This window comes from Tursiops truncatus, chromosome 6, assembly GCF_011762595.2.
Source record: "Tursiops truncatus isolate mTurTru1 chromosome 6, mTurTru1.mat.Y, whole genome shotgun sequence".
NCBI lineage: Eukaryota > Metazoa > Chordata > Mammalia > Artiodactyla > Delphinidae > Tursiops > Tursiops truncatus.
In genome coordinates this window covers 110003584-110016962 of record NC_047039.1, presented here as the reverse complement: position 1 = coordinate 110016962, position 13379 = coordinate 110003584, and the positions used below count along the sequence as shown (strand labels likewise).

At 40.8% G+C, this 13379-nt stretch overlaps 2 protein-coding genes across 3 annotated transcripts in view; both read right to left on the bottom strand.

The window, feature by feature from the left end:
* ABL1 (ABL proto-oncogene 1, non-receptor tyrosine kinase) overlaps positions 1-12817 on the bottom strand; it is a 133690-nt gene extending 120873 nt beyond the window's left edge. For both annotated transcript variants that reach the window (XM_019920219.3, XM_033858861.2), the window contains exon 1: positions 12100-12817. In XM_019920219.3, coding sequence (XP_019775778.1) covers positions 12100-12235 — 136 coding nt within the window. In that variant the 5' untranslated portion in view covers positions 12236-12817. The remainder of the gene's footprint in view (positions 1-12099) is intronic.
* A 32-nt stretch (positions 12818-12849) lies between these two features.
* Positions 12850-12948, bottom strand: LOC141279016 (uncharacterized). The gene has a single exon (XM_073806730.1). The coding sequence runs from the start codon at positions 12946-12948 to the stop codon at positions 12850-12852; it is 99 nt and encodes a 32-aa protein (XP_073662831.1).
* Positions 12949-13379: the final 431 nt, after the last annotated feature.

Here is a 13379-nt window from a genome sequence, read left to right as displayed (position 1 = left end):
CATAACAGAGGCAACGCACTTTTCTGTATTTCAAGAGCTCTGTTGTCCCTGCTAGACTGAAAAGGCTCACATATCACCCCCCCCACCCAAAAAAAACCCAACACATTTCTCTGAGGGTAAAAATTTTTCCTTACCTTGTAGCCACTGAACAATATATTTTGTTTTGAATAGTGGGGGTGGAGAGTAATAACTGTTACTATTACTCATAATAGCATGTTTTAACATTTTTATGTTATCGTTCATTCACACAAACCACCAGATCCCAGCAACTACCTCCAATGCGATTCTCAAACAGAAACAAACCTTCCAGACTTGCTAGTAATGATCACTTCTTAATTTCCATTTTTTCGTTGCTGTTAAAAATATCTGAGGGCTTCCCTGGTGGCGCAGTGGTTGAGAGTCCGCCCGCCGATGCAGGGGACGCAGGTTCGTGTCCCGGTCCGGGAGGATCCCACGTGCTGCGGAGCGGCTGGGCCCGTGAGCCATGGCCGCTGAGCCTGCGCGTCCGGAGCCTGTGCTCCGCAACGGGAGGGGCCACAGCAGGGAGAGGCCCGCGTAGGGCAAAAAAAAAAAAAATATATATATATATATATATATATATATATATATATATGAAATTGTTGTTGTATTAAATAACTTAATATATTACAAGTAATTGGACTAGTGCCTGAATATAGTACGCACTCATCAAATGTCACCTGTTAGTATTGTTAGCCTCCGGAAGGAAGGGCAATTGAAAGACAAACATTATCATGACATTTCTTTCCCCTCAGGCAATGTTCTGACTATATCTTAGGCTATGAGGTTCTTAGCATTGGGATTTTTTGTTTGTTTGGTTTTCCTCCTAATTGACCGCCATTCCTCAAGAACAGACACTGTTGTGAGGTAGAAGCTGTTTTAACATTTAGGCAAACAGGAGCCAGAAGCATTCTTCAAGGGAGATACCGCAACTGAGCTGAGTCCTTGACCAGTCTTTCCCCCGGGGCACTCAGCACTTACCACTCTCCCCGTGGCTTCCTCGCAGCACAATCTGGAACAAACATAAAAGGTCCTTAAGCCAGAAGTCCTGCGTTCTTCAAAGCGGCCTGGAGTTCAGCACGTTAGCTGGAGATGCCAACTGCAGGACAAGCCAAGCTGTAGGGGCACAGGAGGGCTGGCAGTGGCTGATGCAGTCAGTCCCCGAGAAGTGGCGGCAGCCAGGCCGCACTACCAACCCAGGACTGGGTTTTAAGACAATATAAATAACGCGTTATCTTTAACAAAGTGGTGCTATAACATGGCAGTCCAGCAATACACCTCAGGGATATAATTAGTACACCGTGGTAGGGAGAAGTAAGAATATCCTTATAACACAGGATTTTGCCAATTTTACAAAACATAAAAACAAGTGTGAAAGTAGTATGTAAGTTAAGAGCCTAACACATGTAAAGAATTATAACATCATTTGTCAATGGAATCTGTCATTTTTCTCTCAAAAGACGGAAAGGTGAAATAATTGATCGAGTTAAAATGTATTGCTTTGTCAGCGAGAACACCAGTGGTGCAAGTAATAGTAAGCCCAACACAAAATGACTTAAACTATAAGGAAACATACGACGTCACATAATTCAAAGTCCAGAGGCAAGCTGGCATAGCAGCCCCACATTGTGCCCACTCCCTCCCCCCACTCCACCCCCAACACCAACCCCGCCCCAAGGCTTTCAGGCTCCAGCCTGAGGCTGGCTGCCCTCTAGGTTTACATTGATGACCAGAAGCAAAGATGGTCCACCCCCAGCTCCAGGGAAGAAAAGGCCTTGCTTTCCATCAGACTGGGTCAACTCAGAATGCTATGATTGTCTTAGACCAGGGGTGCTCAATCCTGACTGCCTGTAAGAATCACCTGGAGAGTTAAAAACAAAAACAATGGGACACTTTGCAGCCCTTACGATCAGAGCGTTCTCTCTATTTCAATAGTCTCTTACCCTCCCTCGCAATAATCTTTTTGAATAAAATCTCTCGTTAATAGAAAAACAGGCAAAAAACTGATGCTCGGGCACCTCCCCGGGCCAATTAAATCCTCCCCAGGGGTGGAACCTGGACAGAAGTCTTTTTAAAGCTCCTGAGGAGATTTTAATGTACCGCTAGGGCTGAAAACCACCTAATCAGGCCCCCTCCCAGAGGCTGGGATGGGGCTGTTTCTTGTGAGACACACGGGCAGTGACAGATCAGAGGACAGTGGATGCTGTGCAGGCAACCAACCTGGCCCTGCACAGTTCCCTACTTCAGCATTTGCCACATAATGGACCTGGTGAGATGGTTCACAGCAAGATAAATATGTCTGTCCATTAAGCATCTTCAAAATGCTCAAGGTTGCTCATAGGAGAGCTACTAATTAAATCCATAGGAAATCCAAAATACTATCACTTACTTAAAAGTCCCAAAACTTGGTAACACTCTCTCAGCTAGGCTCTGGGGATATAATCACTCTTGTGCATTACTAGTGAAGGGAATGTAGCCATCAACACAGTATCCATATTAATATCTATCTATCTGCTACTACTATCTACTAAGTAATATCTAGCTATTAATAAAAATTACAAATGCATTTACCCTTTAGCCCAGTACTCCCATTTTTAGGAATCTCTCCCACAGCTATACCTGCACAAGGATAAAATGACAGGTATAAGGTTATTCTTGCAGCTTTGTCCGTAATAGCTAAAGACAGGAAACAACGCAAATATCCAGAAACAGAGGACTAGTTGAAAAACCAATGGTACTTCCAAGACAGTGGGATACAACAGAAGCCAACGGAAAGGATGAAGATATCTATATTCCAATATGGAGAGATCCTAAGGATACATTAAGTGAAAAAGTTTAAAGTGCAGAACAGTACATACTGCATGCTACCGTCTGTTTAATAAATATATATTTGCTCACATTTGCGAAAGAAACACTGGAAGGCTAAGAGAAACTAATACAACTGGCTTCCCAAAGGGAGTAGCGGAATAAAGAGGATAGAGGACTGGGATAGAAGCAAGCTTCTCAGAACAGACGTTTGTAATATAGTTTTATAGTTTAAATATATGTAATGTAGTTTTGTAGTTAAATCAGAAATTGTATTGTCTATTTGAAATTATTAAAAATTTTAAAATAAAATTTAAAACTGTCACAAAGCACGGAAAATTTACAGGTTTCTAAAATTATGAATAAAATTTAATTTATTAAAGCATAAATTGTAAGTTATAAATGCCTAAATAAGGTATTTTGTTATGTACTACCATCCCCAAACACCCAACTACCAAAAGGTAAGAATATTCAATATAGTGTCAAAAACATATTCCACAAAACAGTAAAAAAATAAACTTCTTGATTAGATGCATTCGAAATCTGAACACCCCCCGCCCCATTTCAACATCGTGAAGATTTTCAAAAGGCATTAGTCCATCTTCAAAAAAGTAACGTTTTTGACAGAAAAAATACTCAAGCTATCAAAAAACACTTGATTTCAACCCCAGCTCTATAATGAATCAGCAATAGAATCCTAAAAACACTACTTCACCACCCTGAACCTCAGTTTTCTCTACTGAAAAAGAGGAATAACATCTATCCTATCCACATTATAGATTTCCCCCCAAAAAGTATATGAAAGTGCTTTTAAAATATTTAGATCTTTACACATCCATAAGAAACACCCTCTGTAATTCAGGATTCTACAGAATCACCAATAAAACCATGAATTACTTAATGATACTACAGAAGCAGAAAGTACATAAGTTAACGTTGAATCTACACAATACCAGGGCAAATTCAGGAGTTGTTTGTTTTGACCAAATTCTTAATACTGGAATGGCTGCCTTTCTTTCTTTCTCATAAAAGTGAAAATGCCAAAAAAAAAAATCTATTTAAGTGAAGGTTCCAATTAAGTTTAGGTATTACTATAAATTCAGCCCAATACTCCTGTACTATACTGTATTTCCAGATTCAGTTAGTGGCCACAAGCAGTCCTTGGCATAAAAAGATAAGAACCTAGGTGAAAGGTACTGTTGGCTCCAGCAGGGTCTCCCCACCACTTAACCACCAAGATCAAATTGAACAAGTACCCCCTTACTTCAGCCTGTTTATTGGACCTATCCCACACTGTTGATTCAAAGGCAATAACCACTTTCCCAAGCAGATGGCCAATGGTGGTCCTCAGGATTGTAAACTAGACAGTCTTTTGTTGGCTAGCTACCTTGTCCCCTTGTTCTGGGGTAGTCTGCTGTCCTACCCCAGACTGACACAGTTCATGATACAGAGGGGGCATTGAGAAAATCACTTAACTAGATTCAATTCCATATTTACTGAGCATCTAGCCTGTAAAAAATATAGTGCTTGACCCATGAAGATGTATGAACTTGGTCTCTACCATCAAGGAACCAAGTACGAAGTATCAAAGAAAATCTGAAAGAAAATTTTTAATTTAAAAGAATTTTAGGACTTCCCTGGTGGGGCAGTGGTTAAGAATCTGCCTGCCACTGCAGGGGACATGGGTTCGATCCCTGGTCCAGGAAGATCCCACATGCCACAGAGCAACTAAGCCCGTGCGCCACAACTACTGAGCCTGCGCTCTAGAGCCCGTGAGCCACAACTACTGAAGCCCATGCACCACAACGAAGAGTGGCCCCCGCTCGCCACAACTAGAGGAAGCCTGCGCACAGCAATGAACACCCAATGCAGACCAAAAAAAAAAAAAAAGAATGCCCCCTAGAGTAAGGGCCATGCTTCTGGACTAAGGATAAGTCCAAAATAGACTCAATCTAACAAAACACAAACCAAACTTCAGGGTCAAAAGAGTATGTCAGTAACTTAACTTCCTGTCAGAACAAAACGAAAACCTCTCTAACGTAAGACAAGATCCAAAAATCCCTACAATGTAACATCCACATGTCTGACATATAATAAAAAATGATTAAACATGCAAAGAAGCAGGGAAATGTGATTCATAATGTAAGGAAAAAGCAATCAATAAAAATAGACCCCAAGATGACCCAGATATTTAAATTAACAGACAGAGCTTTATCATAAATACCTTCAAGATTTGGAGGAAAAGATGGACCTAATGAGTGAAAACGTGGTGAATCTCAATAGAAAAATACAAACTATAAAAAAGAACTAAATGAAAATTTCACAATTTAAAATGACAATATCTAAAATGAAAATTTTAAAGAAACTTAAGACTGGAAACTGCAGTAGAGTTAGTGAACTTGAACACAGATCAATAGAAAGTATCCCAACTGAAAAGCAGAGAAAGAAAACTAAGTTTTGGTTACGTAACAGAGCTTCAAAATACATGAAACAAAAACTAACAGAATACTTATAGTTATATTTTCATTCTCAATATTGCTCGTGTATGCCTTTTCTTTTTCTTCATCAATCTTGCTAGACGTTCGCCTAATTTACAAATTTCTTTCAAAGTCAGCTTTTGGTATTTTTATCATTTCCATTTCTTAATTTCTGGGTTTTTTGGGCTGTGTCAGGTCTTCATTACTGCACACGTGCTTTCTCTAGTTGTGGCGAGTGGGGGCTACTCTTCATTGTGGTGCGGGGGCTTCTCATTGTGGTGGCCTCTCTTGTTGCGGAGCACGGGCTCTAGGTGCGCGGGCTTCAGTAGCTGTGGCATGTGGGCTCAGTAGTTGTGGCGCACGGGCTTAGTTGCTCCATGGCATGTGGGATCTTCCCAGACCAGGGCTTGAACCTGTGTCCCCTGCGTTGACGGGCAGATTCTTAACCACTGTACCACCAGGGAAGTCCCTTAATTTCTGTTTTTATTTTTACCATTCTCTTCCTTCTGTGTACTGTGGGATTACTTTGTTTTTCTAGCTTCTTTAGTTAATTGCTTAGTCCCCCTCCTTCCCCCACCCCTGCCATCTTTGTTTTCTAACAAACACTTTAAAAGCTAAAAAAATTTTAAGATAGAATTAAAAGCAAAGAAAACCCAAAATCTATCATCACAGCTGTGATTTTTAACACCCCTGCTCAGTAACAAAAGAGACCAAAAAGAAACTTAGCAAAAGTACAGATAAAAAAGTATACAAAAAATAACTAAGGCTGTAGAAGATTTTAAACAGCACTGTCAACCAACTTGATCTAATTCACATTTATAGAAAATTACAACCAACAACTGCAGAACACATATTTGTTTCAAGTACAAATGGAACATTCAGTAAGACAGGTCATAGGCTGGGCCATAAAATTAATCTCAGTAAATGTCAAAAAACTGAAATTTTACAGAGGATGTTCTCTGACCACATGGAATTAAGTTAGAAATCAGTAAGATATCTAGACTCTCCCAAATATCTGGGAAATAAACACTCCAAAAACAACACATCAAAATTTGTGTTCAAGAAGGAGGTGGGACCCAAGCAGAGTTTTGAAAGGTAGGTGGGTTTTGAACCCACAGAAGAGTGATGTCAGGGGCGCAACCACCAAAAAGGCAAGGAGTCAGGGAACTGCAGAATACGCACACAGAAGACCTTAAGGGAGTGCTTCTTTTTACTGATACTCATCATCTAAGTAGCAATTTTAATCTTTTTACCCCGTAGACCCAGATAATATGCCTGACATACTCCTATGGGTATAATTCCTAACTCAATCATGTTAACTCATCCTTTTCCTCCCACTCATAAAGTGTATCTCTTTGCAACACACTTCACAACACACCAGTGGTTATCACATGGAGATCTGAAGCACAGATCTTAACCAATACAAAATGATTTCTTGTTTTCTCCAATTTCTATTATTTTCTTTAACAGGATGTTTCATTTAAATAAGGTAAAAACTCTTTTCGTTAAACCATCTTTGATCATGCTCTGTTACTTATCCCATGACTGAAATTTCTGTATTCTTCTATATTATAAGCATATTTCTTAAAGTGGCAATAAGATTTCATGAAAAACAAGAAAGCCATACAAAATGTATTAGACTATGGAAAATAACAGGATGCCTTAAAAAAAAATGTACAAACATAAAATTTTGCATTTTCTTAGTTCATGTACCACAACCCAATACCTAATAAATACAGGGATATAATCTTTCCAAACAACCTCTTTTTAAGGATCTGACTGAACTTTAATACCTATAAGACTCAATAGTTGTATGTTCTCCCACCTCCTGATGTGTTTGAATGCTTAGTATAATTTAACAGTGATGAGAATTACAGTGTTGATCTATCAAGTTCCTATTCGATTACCTTGAATAAACTTTTATTTGAAAAGAGTAGTTTTAAATCGAGAGTAAACAATTTCTTAAAATCATTTTTCAGTTAAGGTCATAGCAAAACATCTGATATAAACAAATTAAATAAGTAATACCTTGAAGGACATAGATGTACTAAGTTAAAATTAGAAAATCCAGAAATAATTTATAGAGGAAAAAAAAGCTTCAATTTTTTAAAGCATTAACTAGAAAAGAATTACAAAACTTTAAAAATTGAAATGGTTTTATATTAAAAATATTCACTACCAAGAAAAATAGGAAAAATTGTGTGCAATTTTTTTTAACTCTGAAACTTTCTGATTTAGGGGGAAAAAAATCCACAGAGATATAGGATTTAAAAATCATTCCCACGCAAAATTTGAATGTCGTCCCCCCCCCGCAAAAAAAAAAAGATTCAAACTAATCCTATATAAAAATGTAAAGTCTTAATATCATAAACTACTGAATAGCACCTTACTTATATGAAAGACACATACATGGAGATTTCCCTTGGGGATGTCATCCATTCTCTTAGCTTTAAATACCATCTAGAACCTGGTGACTCCCAGGTTCTCTCACCAACCTGGATTGCTTCCCTGAATTCAGACTTGTAGACTCAACTGTGTATCTGTCACATCCACCTGGATGCGTAACAGGCACTTCAGCTCCAGATCTTCATCCCCCAACCCATTTCCCCAAACCCCGCTCCTCTAGTTTACATTTCAGTAAAAGGCAACGCCATTTTTCCAGTTATTCAGTCCAAAAACCCTCGACTTCCCTCACACCCCACGTCTCATATCAAACATAAGAGAAAACCTAGTCTGCCGTGCCTTCAGATATTCCCAGAATCTGACCCCTCCACCACCGCCACACCCTGCGCCAAGCCTTCACCATTGTCCTCTAGGGTAGTGCCATCAACAGCCAAGTGGAATCCCTCCTTCCTCCTTTGCTTTCCTTCAGAACGCAGCAGCCAGAGATTTTATTAAAGCGTAAATCAGGCCCTGTTACTCCTCCCTCAAAATTCTCCCAACACCACGAGTAAAAGTCAAAATTCTTGAGATGGACAACAAGGCCACATTCTTCTGCAGCCGCCTGCCCCCACCGCCCATCTCATCCCCTCCAACTCTCCTGCCCTCTCTGCTCCAGCTACTCTAGGCTTCTCCGTGAGCCTGCTATGCAAGCTCTGCCTAGGGCCCTGTGCGCCCTGACTCCCCTCTGCCTGAAAGCCATTAATTCCATGGCTTGCTCCCTCACCTCCCTCCTCAGGTCTTTATTCAAACGCCACCTTCTCAGTGGGGCCTCTCTAGCCACCCTAATGAAAATCACCCCCCTCCAATAGTCCCTGCTCCCTTTCCTATGTTACTCTTCTCCTCAGCACCTACCACCACCTAATATACTCTATATTTTACTTATTTAGCTTATTTATGGTCTGTCTCCACCCACTAGGATGTAAGTTTAAGGAAGGCAGGGAAGTGTTTTTATTCACCAATGTATCACCAATGACTAAAACACTACCTGGAACATAATGTGAGCTCAATAAATGTTTGCTGAAGAAAGAAGGACACACTAAGGTGAACAGATTTACTAGTGAATGCTTTCAGTCCTGCTTTACCAGCTTTCATAAAAGTGAATTTTCTTAGTCAAGACACCGGAATTTGGAAGGAACATATGGTCCCTGAAATAATATCATGGTTTCCTTTTTTTTCCCCTGTACATATGACCAGCCCTTTGACCCTGAAAGATCCCAGCAAAAAGCTGCCATCTGCCCACTCCTTTCAGATTCATCACCACCACGCAACATTATTCTTGGCTTCCAGATTCATGTCTGGTTCAACGTTGCATGTTATGGCTGCAAGTTTTTTAATCCAATCTATATGGATGTTAACCAACTCTAGAAAGATCAGCCTGTGAGAGATCAAGAACCATTTGTTCCCCTAGAAAAAGTATACCCGAAGTCCAAAGAAATTGATTTGTCTTCAGTAAAACATGATCTAGGCAACTTCTTTCATTAAAAGGTGCTACAAAGAAGTGATTATTTGGTTGGGCTCCCATCGATTTGGTTTTTAAACCCTCATAATTTGGGTATTACAAAATAAAACAAATTTGCTGTAAAAGGTCTGGAATATCACAAACGCAAAGTAAAAAGTGAAAGTTTTCTGCTGTTCCGCCTAAATCCCAATTCCCTAGAGATTAACAACTATGTCAGTCTAAATCCTTCCACACTTTCTTCTGTGCATGTACAAATAAATAGTTAATTTTTGTTTTACAAAACTGGGCCATACCATGCAGACTGATCCCCAAATCGCTTTTTTCCACTTACCATTATGTGGACATCTTTCAGTGGTGGCACTTTACAGTATGCTGGCAATAAATATCCTTAGATGACTTTCCGGGCTTTTTTGTTCTTTTTTTGCGCACACCCTTATATGACTTCTTGATAGACTTTCTGTAGCAGCAGTTCTAAAACTTTTTTTATCTCGTGACCACTTTACTCTCTTGAAAATTATATAGGACCCCAAAGTGCTTTTGTTTATATAGGTTATCTCATCAATATCTACCACAGTATAAATTTAAACTGAACAAGTTAAATCATTTATTCATTTGTTCACCTAAAAATAAACAGTTTATTATCACTGGAAAATAACTTGTTTTCCCCTGTTTATAAATAATTGTAGGTATTGTTCTTTGAAGCTACACCAAACTCGCTAAGTGGTAGTTTCTTAAAGATTAGTTTTGAGTAGAATCTAAAACTCTATCAATTAATTTTTGTATTCTGTTACATTAAAATCCAATGGTCCATCTTGCACCTTGAATGAATCTTTTGTACCTGTGCCTGATTTTATAACATCATGTGTTGATCATTTAGAAAATATCAGTTGACTGAATTATGCAGATTTTCCAAATAATACATTCCATTATAAGATATCAAAATAGCACATTTGTAAATATTACCACCAATCTCTACATCACAGTAGCAGATACAAGTTTTCCAAAATCCTAATTTTCGCTGGAAAGCAAGCAAAAATTTTATCATTGACAAGAGACACTACCAGTTGTCTTCCCTGAAAGACTCTGTTATACATTTTTTAATCTGAATAACCATAGTTTGTTGGTAAAAATGGTAGTCCATGAAAAAAGCGGCAAGTTCAGCTCGCAACTAGCCACTGCCCAAGCACTCTTCCTAGAGACAACCGGCACACAAAATTACTTCCCCGTTCATCCACAGAAGATTAACAAGATATAAACACAAGAGTCAAGAGTTAGTAAAATTAATCATTTTTGCTGCTTCACCAGGAACATTCTTAAGTGAAAACCAAAAAAATTTTTTTTTTTTTTTTACTATGCGTGCACGGCATGAAGAATACAACGCCTACTACAGTTAGTCGCCACAGCCTCGATTCATGCTTAGGAGCCTGCATTACTTTTGCACCAATAGAGCAAAGAGTGCAAATAACGTCTTGTCTTAGTATTGTGTTAATACGAAAAGTTTTAACCTCTGGACCCCCCGGAGGGGTTTAAGGCACATGTAAGGCACTACAGTGTTCTATACCAGGATAGTTTCCTAGAAGTGAGATTACTGGGTCACTGGTATGTACATTTTAAATTCTGATAAGTTTGGCCAAAGCTCTCCAAAAACCCTGTACCAATTTTCACTAAGGCTGCATGATCATCACTACTTAAAAATGTAAACAATTCACTTTATAAATCCTGAATTTGGGAAGCGCCGTAACACATTACTATATTTGCCTGTCTAAAACCAAGGCTAAAATATAACTAATGTTTCAAGGCAAAGTAAAATCCAAGTACTCAGGTTATTCAGATGACGATTTCCGTTAAGAAAATCAACCTCAACTGTCAAATGCAAGTTCACTGAACAGAGAACTTCGTTCGTTGTAGTCACCCACTGTTAAGGGTATTTGTGATTGAATTTCAAAGTATATGCTACTTGCACACGTCCTACGTTTGCTTATAGGGTGGGTGGGCTCAGTTGATATTTTAATATAAAGTACACAGTCTGAAAAACATCAGGCTGTGACAGTACAAACAGGACCCTAATTAATTGGTGCATGGCTGTCCCCTGTCCCAGACATCAGTCTAAGCTGACCCTTAGCTTTAAAACTTCACGCAAAATTACTGGACGTGACCAGTATAATATGTACTGTCAGCACTCAAATGCCAGTGACGTTCATAAAAATGTCAAAGACAACCTTTCTTGTCCCAAATGTCATATGAAACAGGGAGAGAGGAGGAAAAAGCCCCATCCGTGGCAAAGGAATACTCCTGGTGTGAGGTGAAACAACTAGAAGCTGGGGATCCTCAACTCACAAGGAATGCTGCCTCCGCCGCCTCGACTGTTCCCACATAGCTCCAAAGTGAGTATTTTCAAGTTCTACTTATAATTGAAAAGGTCAAGAATATTCGTGTCAACTAAGACCTGTGGTTTTTAACTTTGAGGGGAGCACAACCCCCTTCGAGGATATGGGAAAAGCTCCCTGTAGATAAAGTAGTAAAATCCACGCACCGCAGGGGAAGGAAGACCCCATGCGTTAGATCAGAGCAGAATCGTGGACTATGGGTCCTGAGAAACCACTTAAACCCAACCTCCTCAGGAAGGTGGAATAGTAAAATGGCTTGTCCAAGGTCAACAGTGAGTTAGAAGGGGAATCAGGCAAGAAATAAGCAACTCAGAGATTTTGAATAAAGCCATCCAGTGTCACCAAGTAACTTTTTCTTATACAAAGAAAGTTCCACCAGAAACTAAGAGATAACTACAGAAACAGAAGTTTTAAGTAAAACTGGAGAGAACTGACACAAGTGCTGTGGTTCAAAAGTTCCTTAGGCATTCCCGAAGCTGAAAACAGGACCAGAAGCTTGAAAAGCACTCACCATGTTCCACAAAAACATTGCAGTGTGGACCCCCATGCCTCGATGATTCTTTCTTGCCTGCTCCTTTGATAAAGTGCAGGGCAGGCAAACTTGGCCTTCTCTGGTCCCCAAGAACTTTTCCAGGCTGCTGCCCCATAAAGTAACGATAGGCACCCCTTTCCAGAAGAGGGTTCAAGATCTTTCAGAATGATCAGGGAGCTTAGAAGGAAAACGATCTATATGTGGGATTTCACATTCACCGTATCTCCACAAGTCAGTAATTGAGGTCAATCACAAGACATCTTCCATTGTGAAAGGAAGCGAAGATTTTAGGTTGACATGTGTAAACAGAGGAGTTCAGATTATATTCGCAGTTTATCAATTCGAAGTAATGTAATTGCGATGTGATCCCAAAGTTTCTTGATTTTAAGTGTCTTTTACTGGCTGAGTTAAGTTTCTTCCCTTTCAAGCAGAAAAACCTAAACAGAAATATTCACAGGGTATGCTGTACAAGGGTCAGTAAGGCTAAAGTCATGTCGATTTCCACACATCAGGGAAACGTGGATCGTGTTTGGAGGCTCCTCCAGAACTTTTCCTGGGGAAGTCACCCAACCCCTATCTTGGTGTCTTCATCTTCCGACAAACTTCCTGCTGCCCTAGCTGCCGCTCCTGCTTCTCTACCCTGCTCTCCGGAAAAGGACACGGGTCACCCCGACTTCAGCGAGAGCTGGCCCTCCACTCAGACGAGAAGGAATGCATTGCCAGCAACTTTTAAGTCCGCTTTTTAAAAGGCCTGTGAAACCAGTCCAAGCTTTTCCTTTGCATTAAAGTTTTTGGCTGGGCTGAGACTAAGGGGGCCGTAGGTGACATTGGAAGAAGTCAGGGCATTAGAGGCTCACGGGAGCAACCTGGGGGGAAGGGGAGGCCCCTTGACAGCAGGGATAGGATTTGAATGGGGGGCTCCGAGGCCAAACCTGGGGCCGGGAGTCGGAGCAAGGAGCGGCTCGGGGGCAAGAGAGAGGCTGCCGGGGCGAGGCACGGGTGGCTTACTCCGGGGGCGACGCTCCTCCACGCCTCAGGAAACGGGGTGTCCCAGGTCTGGGGAAAGACACCACCCCGAGGGTCCCAGAGCCCGGGCGGGGCTGTAAGGGACGAAGGACTCTCGCGGCCCCGAAGGCGGGTCGCGGGCAGAGGGGGAGAGGAGGCCCGGCCGCCTCAGCTGCTCCGAGCCTGGGGGTCTCTGCCCGAAACACCCCCTCCCCCGGCCCCGGACGTTGCTTCGGCCACCGCCGCCAGGCAGT

Excerpts from the sequence above, each read along its gene's own strand:
- LOC141279016 (XM_073806730.1), bottom strand. The coding sequence starts at position 12,948 with ATGTCACCTACGGCCCCCTTAGTCTCAGCCCAGCCAAAAACTTTAATG.